The following is an 11,649-nucleotide window of genomic DNA, read 5'->3' on the forward strand; positions in this document are numbered from 1 at the left end:
TTCTGATTTTTTAAAAAATAACAAACTAAGCCAGCACTACTAGTGTAGGTTCTTATTTTAAAAGATTTATCTAAATGACAACCCAGGAGCAAACTAGAGGAATCTTTTGTTAAAATCAGAGGTAAAAATTGTCTACCTTGACTACTATTTAACAACGATAATTTTTTAGTCAATGACGTTTTTTAAACTTTCTAGTTTTAAATAATTATAGATTAGCAGGAAATTGCAAAATAAAGATATGAGGACCTTCCTGGGATGATAAATTCTTATGTAACTACAGTACAGTATAAAAATGAGGAAAGTCAATGAAATGTTAAACTAACAGGTAAAAATCTTTGGAAATGAGAAGACAGTTTGTAGGTAATATGACTTCTAGTTTGACAACCATAAGAAAATCAATAAAATGTTTAAAATAAATGAGAGTTAAGATTGCCGTACACAAAAGTACAAAAATTAGTAATTATGTCTATGATATTCAGTTAAAATACAATGCAAAAATGCCCCATTTGCAGCCGTGATATTGACAAAAGTTACCCTAACAAAGTATGTACAAGACCTAGAGGAAGAAACTTTTAAAAATTATTAAGAGATATAAAATATGTAAATGTTATGTTCCTAGATTAGAAGATCATACAGAAGAATAAGCTGAGGAAATACCTTACTTTAAAAAAAAAAAAGAAGAATGAGGACATTCTGGTCTACAAGGTGTATTACAACATGCTTCAGGTCCACAATTCCTTGTCCATGATTTCAAAGTAAAAACTGAAAACTGGAAAATTTTTTATATATTTGTAGTAAATTCATTTAGTGGCAAAATTGGACCTGAATTGACATGAGGCTGTTTGTAGTTTTATGTCACTTAGTGTGAATACACTTCTGTTTGACTACAGAAATATTAATGTCTTTGATTATAGAATATTGCCCTAGACCTTGCTAGGAATGTTATGTAATTGACTAGAAGGCTAGACTCAATCCTTGCCAGTGTGAAAGACAGTCATTCTTGCTTTCTCTGGAGGATGCTTTTCTGAAAGATATGCTGTGGTTAGCAAAACCTTGTTTGGCAAGATCAAAATCTCAAAGAAGATAGGGGATTAAGAGGAAAACAAAACGAACATGCATTTCTGAAAAATTTGTAGACTTAATTTTTTTAGAGAAGATTTAGGTTTTCAGAACAATCGAGCAGAAGGGGTAGAGAGCTGTCATATACCTTCCCCACAGCCCAGTTTGCCTGTTATCAACATCTTGCATTGATGTGGTACATTTGTTATGATTGAGGAACCTATAGTGGTGCATTACTAACTGAAGTTAGTGATTTACAATAGAGTTCACTCTGTGCTGTACAGGTCTCTGGGGTTTGACAAGTGTATAATGACATGTGTCCACCATTACAATTGTACAAATAGTTTTACTGCCCTAAAAATCCACTGTACTCCACTTACTCATTCCTCCCTCTTCACTCCTCATTCCTCCCTCTTCACTCCTCACTCAAAACCTAGCAGCCACTGGTCTTTGTACTGTTTCTCTATAGTTTTACCTTTTTCAGAATGTCATATAGTTGGAATCATACAGTATGTAGTCCTGTCACACTGGCTTTTTTCACTTTTATCAATATGCATTTAACGTTTCTTCATTCAGTATGCGTTTAATGTGTCTTTTTGACTTGATGGTTTATTTCTTTTTATTGCTGAATAATACTCCATTGTATGGATATACCACAGTTGATTTATCCCTTCATCTATTGAAAGACATCTTGGTTGCTTCCACATTTTGGTTATTATGAATAAAACTGCTATAAACATTTGTGTGCAGGCTTTTGTGTGGATGTATGTGGGAAAATACCAAGGTGTGCAGTTGCTGCATTGCATGGTAAGAGTATGTTTGGCTTTGTAAGAAACTGCCAAACCGTCTTCCAAAGTAGCTGTACCATTTCACATTTCACCAGTAATGAATGAGAAAAAAAGTATATTAAAGGTAAGTTCTAGAAAGCACAATATTATAGAGAAAACAGAATCCAAAATTATATGCACAATGTAATCTCAGTTGTGTTTAATTTAAAAAGAGGCAAATAAAAGAACTAGAAGTATGTTAAATAATTTCTTTAGTTTAGGATTATGGTTGTGTTTATTCCTACCATTCTACATTTTTTAATTTAATTTTTATTAAACCATGAGCAAGTATTGTTTTTATAACAATGCAAGAAAATAGGTAATAATTTCTCCTTTCTTCTTTTGGTGGCAGGAACCTGCAAATAGTCGTCTACCTCCTCACCTTATTGCACTTGATTCCACAATACCTGGATTTTTTGATGACATTGGGTATCTGGATCTCTTGCCATGTCGTCCTTTTGACACAGTTTTTATTTTCTATATGAAGCCAGGTCAGAAAACGAACCAAGAGGTAAGAGTTATGAATTTTTTTTTTTGGTATATTTTGTGCTATAAATACACGTCTAGAGAAAAAAATTGAGGCAAAATTAATATGGAGAGTTTATTTGGGCCAGAGTTGAGGAAATGGGAAATGCTGGAAAGTTCTCCCAAGAACAAAGGAGAGTCTCAAGTGTTTAAAGATAAAAAGGATGAGCCAGGAGAGCAGATGATTACAAAAGTTGTTTTTCAGGAATGCTCATTGGTTTACAGAAATAACATTGATTAGTGAGTGGATATAAATTATTAAACTGTAGGATATGAGCTGTGGTGTCCAGCACTGTTAGATTAGTTTACGAACTATTGGTGGTGACATGCAGTCTAGAGTCCATATAGCACGCAGCTTCAAAATTATTAGTTAGCTCAAGCAGGAGTGAGATGCGACTGCTATCACATTTCAGTGCCTTTCTGGGCATGATAATTTGAAGGAGACTCGCATTCCTTAAATAGTTTCATTTTCATATCCAAAATTTTACATGGTATGTACTTGTCTATGGTAAGAAGTGTTTTATACTCGATGCCTAAAGACTTGCTGTGAACCAGTTTGGAAACAGAATTAACCAAAACTATGATACTTGGAGTCCTGAGTCTTTTGACCCTTAAGAAATGTGATTTAAATAGGAGCTGTAGGATATCTTTCTTCCCCTTAAGGAATTCAGATTCATAAGACAAAATAAACTGAAATAAAGAAGGGTAGTCATAAAAAGTTAAAGTAAGGCTCAAGAAGAATAAAGCAACAGCAACAAATATTTATGGAACATCTTCCCTGTGGCTCAGCATGCCAGGATATAGAAACGAGTAACAGTTCCCCTTTTGAGAAGCAGCTCACCTTCCTAGTAATTTCAGAAACAAATCATTTCAGTTGAGGAATGCGTGGTGTGCAGTGAGGGAAATAACACCTGAAATAAAGGAGAAAAACAGAAGGACTGGCCGGGTGCGGTGGCTCACGCCTGTAATCCCAGCACTTTGGGAGGCCGAGGTGGGTGGATCACCTGAGGTCAGGAGTTCAAGACAAGCCTGGCCAACATGGTAGAACCCTGTCTCTACTAAAAATACAAAAATTAGCTGGTGTGGTGGCAGGCACCTATAGTCCCAGCTACTTGGGAGGCTGAGGCAGGAGAACTGCTTGAACCCGGAAAGCAGAGGTTGCAGTGAGCCGAGATTGCACTCCAGCCTGGGCGACAGAGCGAGACTCCGTCTCAAAAACAAAACAAAACAGAGGTACTTAAGTAAAACATACCTGGATACGTGTAACAAAAAGACTAGGAGGAGGATGAAGAAAAATGTAAGATAGGTGAGAATGGAAAACTGAGAGCAAAATGGCAGGAGACTTGAAGTGTTTTTTGAAAAGGAATAATTGAAATATAGAATAGGCAGGAAGTTACTGACTGTAACTAGGAAAGAACTGAAGGAAGACTTGTACAATGTAGTATTCAGATGTGTAGGGCACTGTGACTGCATGATCCTGGAATTTTACTGTAGTAGTCATTTTAAGACCATCAGCTAATCAAATTAGCATGCCTAAAGAAATTTACCAAAGTTTCCAAATGTTTACACTAGAAGCACTGTTTCAAATGATTTGTGAGCTCTTAGAAAAGAAGGCTGATTTATGAGAAAGTTATTTTTTTGTTACTGAGTCAATAAAGTTAATAAGTGTCTGTTGTTAGGTGAACAAAATCTATAAGATTTCTGGCCCCCTAAAACTGCATAGAGGCGAAGACAGATGATTAAATAAGCAACCAACCGTTGTAAAGGTTGCTAATATGGTCGTTAAAGCACGTTCTAGGAGCAATAACGGGAAAACCTAATCTGGTTTTAAGAAGGTGGCCTGGAGGGAAAGATACTCTAGCTGGTATTTAAGGTGTGCATTAACTGTAGGTAAGGAGGCAGAAGCAGATTGTCACTGACAAAGTAATAATAATGTATAAATTCTTCAGGGTAAAGAGAGTATTTTATCTTCATAAAATTCACTATGGGGTCTAATATACTTGGAGCTTAAGAGAAAGTGGGCTGGTGGTAACCAAAGATGAGACCGATGGACTCAAGTGTCTTAGAAGAACCTCAGTAAAATTGGATTAATTCTGGAGGTGGGGATCTGTTTTGAAGGAAGTCAGTGCATTCTTTGAGAATAATGGAGCCACTTTCTCCTGCCTGTACAAGAAGACACAAACGCTTGAGGCACCTCCTAACCCAGTCCAGTTTCCCTAGCTGTTTAGAAGCTGAGGGTAACTAGGAATTAATGAAGATGTCCTCAGACCTCCTTTGGAATGTCTGAGACCTGCCTTCCCTAGCCACAGGGTAGATTAAGATTAATTTCTGTCTGCCAGAAGTGGCATGCAAGTTGAATTGGATTCACTTATTGCTTCTTGACTAAATTTTCAAAAATTATTTATTTAAAAGTTGTACTTCTAGATAAAATTTGAATAGCAAAACTAGAAATGGTTGTTAACTCAGTTTCTTGGCACCCATAAAAATGTGAAGGGATATGGGTAAACTAAATAGGTTCACTTCTAAAGAGACTGGTTTTAGGCCGGGCGCGGTGGCTCACACCTGTAATCCCAGCACTTTGGGAGGCTGAGGTGGGCGGATCACGAGATCAGGAGATAGAGACCATCCCGGCTAACACAGTAAAACCCGTTTTTACTAAAAATATAAAAAATTAGCCGGGTGTGGTGGTGGGTGCCTCTAGTCCCAGCTACTCAGGAGGCTGAGGCAGGAGAATGGCGTGAACCCAGGAGGTAGAGCTTGCAGTGAGCAGAGATTGCGCCACTGCACTCCAGCCTGGGCGACAGAGCAAGACTATGTCTCAAAAGAAAAAAAAAAAAAGACTGGTTTTGTGTTTAAGAGGTAATGACTTTGAGATGATTTGCAGTGGGTCAGATGTAATGGATGTAACTTCTTACATTTTGACTTTCACAGGCCTCTATATGATCTTGGTATAGATTAGCGTTATATGAATGACATCAGTGATCTGTGGACTGGCTGCATCATAGTTATTTGGAGGAATTTTTAGAGATAGTGATTCCAGGATCCCGCATTCGCTGATTTTAATGTAGAAGGTCTAGAGCAGGTGAAGAGAACCTTGTTTTTACGCCATTTCCCAGATGATTTTGATATACTCTGCTCTCCACCCTCCCCCTTTCATTTTTCATTTGCAAAGGAATTTCTTGTTTTCCTTCCTTTAGAAATGAGTTTTTCAAGAGTAGCACTATTGCCATCTTGGGCCAGATAAGTTCTTTGTTATGAGGGCTGTCCTATGTATTTTAGAACATTTAGCAGCATCTTTGGCCTCTACTACTAGATGTTTGTAGTGTGCCTCACCAGTTATGACAACCAAAAATGTCTCCAAATGTTGGATGTCCGCTGAAAAGCAAAATCATCCCTAGATGAGAAGCACTGTTTTAAAGTGAGGGACTCTTTGTGAGGCCAGTAGAAAGCGCACGCATTACATTTAGTGCTTAGTGAAGAGGAGAGAACTTTGTGGCTACTTCATTTTTCCTGAAATTCTCTTCTTTGGCCTAAGAAAAGGATATTTTCATACTCACTTATTAATTACATCTAATGTTTGTTGAATTTTAGTAGGTTTTATAGCCTTTGTCAAGATTTATAGTTAAATAGTTGCATCCCTATGTAATGTTTCTCATTAACCAGACAGTAAACTTCATGAAGGTAAGGACGTAGTATCTTTTAGTAAACATGGCTGGTTCAGTAATTGTTTTGCTAGGAAGAGAGCTCATAGCTTTTCTTGCATTATTTCATAACCATTGTTATTATCTCTACTTTATGGATTAAGAAACTGAGGCAGTGGGGGTAAGAAACTTGCCCAAGGCTCAGCCAATCCAAATCTGTCTAACTCTGGAGAATGCATTTTCTCTATCGTGATATATCCTCAAATGGATTCTGAGCTTGGACATGATTTGTCAGAAGCTTCAAAGCTAACCAATTTTTATGAAGATTTATTTTGATACATTATTTTTCTTCCTTCATTATAGCTGATGATTGGTATGTATTTCAGATTTTGAAGAATGTGGAGTCTTCCAGAACCGTTCAGCCACATTTCCTAGAATTTTTGCTTTCCCTTGGCTGGTCAGTAGATGTGGGCAGACACCCTGGTTGGACTGGGCATGTTTCTACCAGTTGGTCTATTAATTGTTGTGATGATGGTGAAGGATCTCAACAAGGTAAAACTCACAGTGTTTCAAATGTCAGTTGTTGCTTGTTTTGTTAGTCTTGTTTTTTTTCCCACTTTACTATGATTTATAGTCTTATTAAAAATACAAAACCAGGCTGGGTGCAGTGGTGCATGCCTGCCTTTGAGAAGCCAGGTAGGAGGATCGACTGAGGCTAGGAGTTCAAGAACAGCCTGGGCAACATAGCAAGACACCGTCTCTACAAAAGATGAAAAAATTTTCTAGGCTTGAGGGCCATGTATTTGTAGTCCTGCCTGCTCAGGAGGCTGAGGTGGGAGGATCACTTGAGGCCAGGAGTTGGAGCTGTGATCATACCACTGCATTCCAGCCTGAGTGACAGAGCAACTCCCTGACTCTAAAAAACAAACAGAGGTATATAGAGGAATAGTATCCTTCCCCTAATCCCAGTCCTGACAGGGTAACTTAGTACTAGTGTATATATTCTTCTAGACATTTTCAGTGTATATGAAATATATACACATAATGATAGAGTTAATTAATACAGAATGACTGGCTTATTACAATGCTGATAAGTTCCTTTTTTATAATATGCATAAGATTCAATTTTCTATACAAATGGTGTGATAAATATAGGTCATCCATACAAACAATACAGCTTCCTAACAAGCATGTTTTGTCTGATAAGTAGTTTTCTGTTAACCAGTGTGTTTTATCAACTGTGGCTATCAGAAGAGTCATACTTAAAGGTTAGATTCTTGGGATATTATACCAAAACCTTTGTAGTAAACAGCTGACCATCTCTGAGGATTCTTGCCCATCCCCTCAGATCCTCTGAGGAACTATAATCAGGATAACAAGTACCAGAGCAAGTAAATTTAAACTTAAGACCTTTGCCCCATCTGGCTAATGCTTTGTGTTCCTGGGCTCCTGAGGTCACTGGAAAGTTAGTATTACCTCTCTAAAGTGGATAATGCCTATGCCCAGTGCACATTTTTCATTTTGATAAATATATCAGTTGGATACTTATGGTCGCAAGTATCAGAAAACGTGACCCAAACTGCCTTAGATTTTGAAGATAATTTATTGCCCATGTAACTGAAAATTCCAGAGGTTGGTTAAGCTTTGTGTCATTTGATCAGCATTCCTATTTTATTTCTTTACAATTTTCCTTTAGCTTTGCTCTCTATATTTTGGCTTTGTCGCCAGCCTGGCTTCTCTAATAGTGCAGAAAGGCAATTCCAGGCCTTCATTCACATACCACAGCAGCCTGAAGAGGAGAGATTAGCCAGATCTCAGAACCCCCTACTCCCCGAATCCGGAACTATATGGTGATTAGACTATCCCAAACCTGTCCTTGTGGCAAGAAAGAATGACTCTGGTAGAGAGATACAATGACAAGATAGAACTAGTATCAGAGGTCAGTCCCACATGCACATTTTGCCTGCTGCAGAATAGGGGTGGATAGAGTGGCTGTTGGGATAGTAACCACAGCATCTACTACAGCAGATACAAAGTGCCTGCCCGGAGCCCACAGCAGGAGTCAGAAAACGAAAGCCCAGTTTTTGAAAATAAAGTTTTATTGGAACTCGGTCACACTAGATTACACATTGTCTATGACAGCTTTCATGCTACAATGACAGAATCAAGTAGTTGTGGCAAAGACCCTATGGCCTACAAAGCTGAAAATGTTATCTGTCTGGTCCTTTACAGAAAAAGTTTGCTAACCTCTTGTCTAAAGCTCCCTATTTGCCAAATCTTCACCAGCATTAGGTATCTTCCAGTTTTTTAGGTGAGAAATTTTCATTTTAATAATGCTTGAGCATATCTTATCATATTTTTATTTCTTTCCTGGGAAGTACTTGTTCATTTCCCCTGTCCAATTTTTGGTCAGATTGTTGATATTTTATGTATTGCTGGTAGGACACTGAGTTCATTTTAATTGAGAACTGTATAGCTCTCATGAGTGTTTCTTTTGTTAATTCAGTCTTCCTGGCTTAGAGCAGATGCTATTACTAAAACTGGCTGTACATTTTTATACAATGTCACTGACCATTGAGGAAGGCGGAACATAGGCCAACTTGAGGAGCCATAGAGAGAGACCAGGGATAGAAATGCCTTAAAAGCAAGAGTCCAGAGATAACGCACATGTGTACTCTCTCTCTTCTCTCTCTCTGTCTCTTCCTCCCTCCTCCTCCTCCTCCTCTTCTTTTCCTCCTCCTTCTTCTTCCTCTCTCTCTCTCTTTCTGTCTCTCTCTCTCTGTCTCTCTGTCTCTCTCTCTCTCTGTCTCTCTCTCTCTCTCTCTGTCTCTCTCTCTGCCTGCCTACCTGCCTGTCTCTCTGGCCCAACTCCCTTCTGAGGTAGTGGGATGGTCTTCCTTTTGATTATTTATTCACCGGATCCAAAGGACTGCTCACTTAATCTGCTTCATACACATGAATTAAAAGCCCTGCTAATCAGAAGTGGTCTGATATACAGTTGTTTGAGAAATTATGAAATTAAGATTTTATGATTTAAAAATAAAGACATCTAATAAGCATTATATTTTATTCTTTCATACTAATTGGTTCTTGCTGGAAACATATATTCTATTTATCACTTTATTAACCAGTTAACATTTCGTGTAGCAAGATGATACTGGTTTTTTTCTACTTTTTGAAGCAGTAATGTGGTGTTTCTTTTTCCCAGAAGAAGTGATTTCCTCCGAAGATATTGGAGCTAGCATTTTCAATGGACAGAAGAAGGTGCTGTATTATGCTGATGCCTTTACAGAAATTGCTTTTGTGGTTCCTTCTCCTGTGGAGTCCTTAAGTAAGACCATTTTGCATGGTCCTGTTTTAGGATCTATATTTATATTCCTGGGTTGTGTGGTATTACTGCTTTGGAAGAGATTTTGAAGTGATCTAAGGCATTCTTTAGCTTCTAAGGCATTATAACAGAATATGCAGAAGCACAAGGTATCTTCTCTTAACTTTTTAAGGAAAGTAGTTAAAGACAAGCAGACTGACCCTCTGATAATCTTTAAATAGTGAAGGAATCCCATTTCAATTGATATGCTTTCTTTAATTAATCAATACATAGGCTTATTTTCCAGTTCATTTCTTTCTATAATTACGAGTGATCCCTCACCTACTTTTTGAGAGCCTTTACATGGAACCACATAGAATCCTACAACGGGAAGGATCTCATGATAGCATCTGGCCATTCTTCTGAGCAAGAGAAATTTAAGCAGCCTAGAAAAGATGATGGTCCAAGACCTTTCTTTTTCAGAATTGAGAGTAATTATTACTTCTTAGTCTGAACTCACAGTTTTATTTTGCCCAGAACCTTTGCTTTTTGCAAATTAAGCCTGTTTGTTCAAGCCTGACCAAGTAGGTGGTCAGGCATTAGATAGAAAACTTCACCTTCTTCTTTGAGATCATTTTTAGGATGGGATACTATACCTCACGATTTCACAGTCTCATTTCCAGACTAACGACTTTTGTTGTGCCCTACCTTGGTAGCTGCCTAACCTTTGTCCTTGGACCCTTGATTTCCCACTCTAGGCCCCTCCCTGTCTTACTCTCTGGGGCCAGCTGTGTCACTGGAAGGTTGGGCTTTCCGTGGTTTAGGTTTGAATTATAGCGGCTGTTGGGCTTCCTGTCAAGGTTCTGGTTTACTACTTTAATTCCAGAAGCCAGAACCTGTCCGTCCTCTTTGGGGACATACCTGCCTGATTTCTCTGGCCCAGCCTGTTAGTACCAGACAAGTCCTCCCAGAGCTAGAGCCTTGTCCTTACACTAAAGCTCCTGCAGTTGGGTCTTTGTCTTCTGTTGTGAAACATCTCCTATGCCAACTGTGCCCACTCCAACTCAGCTTCCTCCTATTTCTGATATTTGGGGATTTTTTTTAGATGGGGTGGAGGATAACTTTTTGTGTACTTATCTCTAACCACATTGCTCTTAATCATAGAGACTAGATCTTCTGTAGCTTCTGGGTGTCCCAGTGCCTATTTGACACAATGCTACATGATTGAATATATAATCAAAAGGATTCAGAGAGTAATAATGGCATGTATTATATTCTACATCTGAAATGTCAAATATTTTCTAGTCTTATTTTGGTTATCCTTTAGAGCAGGAGCTGGCAAACCACAGTGGCACAAGCCAAATGCCGCCAAGAATGGTTTTACATTCTTGTAAAAGAAGAATGTAAAAGGGTTTTACATTCTTAATATAAAAAGGGTTTTAAATAAAATACAAAGAAGAATATGTGAGAGATCTGTATAGCCAGCAAAGCCTAAAATACTTAGTACTTGATCCTTTACAGAAAAAGTTAGTCAGCCCTTGCTCTAGAAGCAATGCTTTGTTTAAGTGATTTAAGTTAGACTGGTGAGCATAATTAGTTTTAACAGTCTTGCTCCAAATAAGTGGTATGTATTATAGTTGCTTTTTTTCCTTTACCCCATAGCTGATTCATTGGAAAGTAACATCTCGGACCAAGATAGTGATTCAAATATGGATCTTATGCCAGGAATTCTGAAACAGCCATCCCTGACACTTGAGCTTTTCCCCAATCATACAGACAATCTTAATTCCTCACAGAGGGTAAGTTACTTTGTTGATAGGTCTCCAAAATTTTGTAGTGAAATCAGGGTAATTATAGAATCCTGCCTGAAAAGCTTTTAACCCAGAGAGTAATTATATCAGAGTACTGATTCCTTAGTAACTTAATTTTTTAAAATAACATTCTCATGATTTTCTCTTTTTCAGCCTGCAACAGATAGTTTATTCTGAGACAGCCTTTGTGGATTCTCTTGATTTCACCATTCTGATCCCATACTTGATTCTCTCATCTGTTCCTTTTTAAACCAAGGTTTTACTTTTGTCCCTGAAATATCCACTAAAGTTACTGCAGTAACTACATGTGTTTTATCTTTAATCTTGCAATGTTCATCTTAAACAAGTCTGACCATATAAATATAGGAACATTGTGGAGAAGAACTCAGTGTATGGATAAATATTCTGAGTGAGGAACACAGCACTTACTACAAGAGGAGCTTTTTTGCTTTTATCTTTTTTTTTTTTTTTTTTTTTTT

At 37.8% G+C, this 11,649-nt stretch overlaps 1 protein-coding gene across 11 annotated transcripts in view; it reads left to right on the plus strand.

The window, feature by feature from the left end:
- Positions 1-11,649, plus strand: part of RALGAPB (Ral GTPase activating protein non-catalytic subunit beta) — a 117,038-nt gene that overhangs the window by 93,181 nt on the left and 12,208 nt on the right. For 8 of the 11 annotated variants that reach the window (XM_017859109.1, XM_017859101.1, XM_017859104.1 and 5 more), the window contains 4 exons: positions 2,239-2,397; positions 6,439-6,604; positions 9,261-9,383; positions 11,022-11,158. In XM_017859109.1, the coding sequence (XP_017714598.1) occupies positions 2,239-2,397; positions 6,439-6,604; positions 9,261-9,383; positions 11,022-11,158 (585 nt within the window). The remainder of the gene's footprint in view (positions 1-2,238; positions 2,398-6,438; positions 6,605-9,260; positions 9,384-11,021; positions 11,159-11,649) is intronic. The other 3 variants (XM_017859110.1, XM_017859102.1, XM_017859107.1) reach the window with 1 other exon arrangement.

Source organism: Rhinopithecus bieti, unplaced genomic scaffold (genome assembly GCF_001698545.2).
Source record: "Rhinopithecus bieti isolate Rb0 unplaced genomic scaffold, ASM169854v2 scaffold_38981, whole genome shotgun sequence".
Lineage (NCBI taxonomy): Eukaryota > Metazoa > Chordata > Mammalia > Primates > Cercopithecidae > Rhinopithecus > Rhinopithecus bieti.